Source organism: Octopus sinensis, unplaced genomic scaffold (genome assembly GCF_006345805.1).
Source record: "Octopus sinensis unplaced genomic scaffold, ASM634580v1 Contig08735, whole genome shotgun sequence".
Taxonomy (NCBI): Eukaryota; Metazoa; Mollusca; class Cephalopoda; order Octopoda; family Octopodidae; genus Octopus; species Octopus sinensis.
In genome coordinates this window covers 581646-584485 of record NW_021831284.1, presented here as the reverse complement: position 1 = coordinate 584485, position 2840 = coordinate 581646, and the positions used below count along the sequence as shown (strand labels likewise).

The following is a 2840-nucleotide window of genomic DNA, read 5'->3' as shown; positions in this document are numbered from 1 at the left end:
TATCCGGTAAAGATGATTAATTTAAATAAAAAGGTCAGTATGATTTCAATCCATTATCATAATCTTATTATGAATTCCCATTTTCCTATTTATTTGGTAAAACGATGTAATAATCAATTAATTCGATTTAATACAGGTAGTCTTTTGTGCATTTAATTAATCTTTAATTACCAGGTTGCTAAGCGATTGTGGTTGACCAATCTGTTTATTTGATTTAATGCACGAAAGATTATATTTGATATACCGCAAATTTATCTTATGTGGTTCAAGGTTTACCACCAATTTTGCTTATGTAAAATAAAGACAAATTTCATTAATTTTTTCATAATCGTGATAATACAGATTTATGATATAAGCTTGTCAAGGTCTGAGATTTTATTTCATTCAGAGTTAGTTAAAAAATTTTTTAAACAAATATCAAATTTATTATCAAATGAGGTTTATGTACGATAAATGAAAGAATCCTTTGTTTAATAAAAAAATTGTGCTTATCTTACTATTTTGTTATAAAAATCATAAATTTAACAAAAGAGAAGTAAGTTCCAAAACTGGTACGAATATATTAAATTAAAAATTTTTAAATGGCTTGAACAGAACCACATTATAATCCAGGTTCAATTTCATTACGTAAAAGGGTATAATTCAAAATTAAAAAATATCTCACTTTGAATTCCCGATAGATTATTTCAATGAAATTTATTTTTTGAGGAATTACAAATTTGAAAACATAAAAATCTATAAACACTGATGGACGCGATTCTTTTGGAACAAATAAAATTTCAAACTTAAATAATTAGCAATAATAATTTTCTGTATTTGATTTTTTAAATTTGGGATTACAGAAAAAATAATTAAGATATTTTGATATCGATGTTACTCCACGCTATTCTCTCTTAAATAAATAAACAGATTAATTTTTTAATTAAATACTGTGCTTTCGAAGTAATCAGAGACAGCAGTCCAGACACCTCTTATTTACTTTTCATAACTTAAAAAAGATTTTTCTCACGACTAATTTTTTGGTTTAATTCAAGAATTCTTTTTCGGTATTGAAATTATTAAGTCTCTAGGATTGTTATACCTTCCAAATAATGCAAGCTTATTTTTTAAAATGTAGATTCATAAAAAATATTTATACGTGGTTTACCAAATCTTTTGAACTCTATTTTATTCAAAAGTAAAAGGAAAGGGATATTAAAAGTGATTATCAGACACTTTTTAAACTTGTTAGACATCTTAATTACCTTGTCGTTTTCCTATAATTTCGAGACTATCGAAGGTTTGTCAAAAAATTGTTAATATTTCTAATAACGTAAAAATGTCAAAAAAATTATACTAGAATATTTTAATTATATCACTAATTTTTTCCGATTTTCAAAAATATTTTAATTATAGAATTTCCTGACTAAACTTAATAAAAATTTCAAACATCTTGTCCTTGTTGGTCAGAATATTAACAATCCACATTGGTCAAAAACAACTCAAATAGTCATAAATGAAATCGAGTCAGCATAAGAAAAAAGAAGACCCAATCTGCGACTACGAACAACATTTTATACTCCGCTTACCAGAGGTAAATAACACTATTCAACACTCCCAGGACATTGCAACAAATCTAAGACAAGATTTAACCAAAAATCCTAATTCTTTAAAAGATAACTTCACAATTAAGCTCGATGAAGATACAAGAAATGGGCAAATTCGATATAACTTTGAACAGCTGGATGGAAAGGTTTGTTAGAATTAAAAACATGCAGCTAATGAGCCTACCATGCATTATTGATGTACTAAAAACAAATTCTTCAAGTCTTTTTTACAAGTCTGGTGCTATATCACAAGTAATCATTTATTTAATCAAAATAATGTTGATTAGATTTTTATATGTTCACGTGATAATCAGAATATTAAGAAAAATAAGGTTGGTACAAAATCCATGGAAGACCACAACAAGGAATATATTTACAATCACGGGAGTAATATTTTATTATAATTAAATAAAAACAAATAATTAAACAAAAACAATAATTTAATTATAATTAAATAGTATGTCCACCATTTAAAAACGTGAGACGTAGAAGATTCAGAAAAACGTGGACATCAAAAGTATATTTAAAATATAAATTAAGTATGTTTATATCCCTGAAGTTGAAAATGAAGTCAAAAGACTACTCCGAGCTGACTGTACCTCCAAAGAAGTCGTGTGGGAGATTGTGAAGGACTCGGATGAGACATTCAGTGCAACCAAAGAAGTCAAGATCTCAGAAAACGACACAAAACTTGGTAAAATAAGTTAAAAAACGCAGAGGAGAAATTATTTGGAGAGGAAATTAGTTCAGATGAGGAGGTCAGCCATCCTGTGGTAGAAGTAGAGGAAGTCCCGCTTGACGGTGAGATGTGGGGTTATTTGAAGTGAAAAACACCGTCAGACAAATGAAGGAGGAGGTGAAAGAACTTTTGGCGGAGATTGACGAGCTCAAAAAAGCGTCTTCGGGGGTTGGGGGTTCCTTGAAGGTGGGAGTTGAATTTATTCTTGGGTAGGAAAGATTTGAGTTGCAGATCACAAAGAATTATAAGCTTATTTCAGCTAGACGTGATAAAGTCAAGATTTGTTCGCATTATTGTTTTAGATCGAGGAATTCAAGTCAAAATGGGGGCAAAAGAGCGAATAATCTCATTAATTTTCTTTTATTTCATTGGCAAATATACCACATATAAATATGACACAAAATAAGTCATAATAGAATAAGAATAGTCCTATAAATAACTAATTTATTCTTTCCCTTATTTCATTATCAAATATAAAATATGACAGAAATATGCCACCAAATGAGCTACAAGAA

General features: G+C 28.4%; 1 protein-coding gene across 1 annotated transcript; it reads left to right on the top strand.

The window, feature by feature from the left end:
* The first annotated feature begins 1653 nt into the window (after positions 1 to 1653).
* Positions 1654 to 2491, top strand: LOC118761114 (transcription initiation factor TFIID subunit 7-like). Its single transcript, XM_036498786.1, has 3 exons — positions 1654 to 1838; positions 1874 to 1973; positions 2045 to 2491. Exons 1-3 carry the CDS (start codon positions 1677 to 1679, stop codon positions 2212 to 2214), a joined length of 432 nt encoding a protein of 143 aa, XP_036354679.1. The 5' UTR covers positions 1654 to 1676; the 3' UTR covers positions 2215 to 2491.
* Positions 2492 to 2840: the final 349 nt, after the last annotated feature.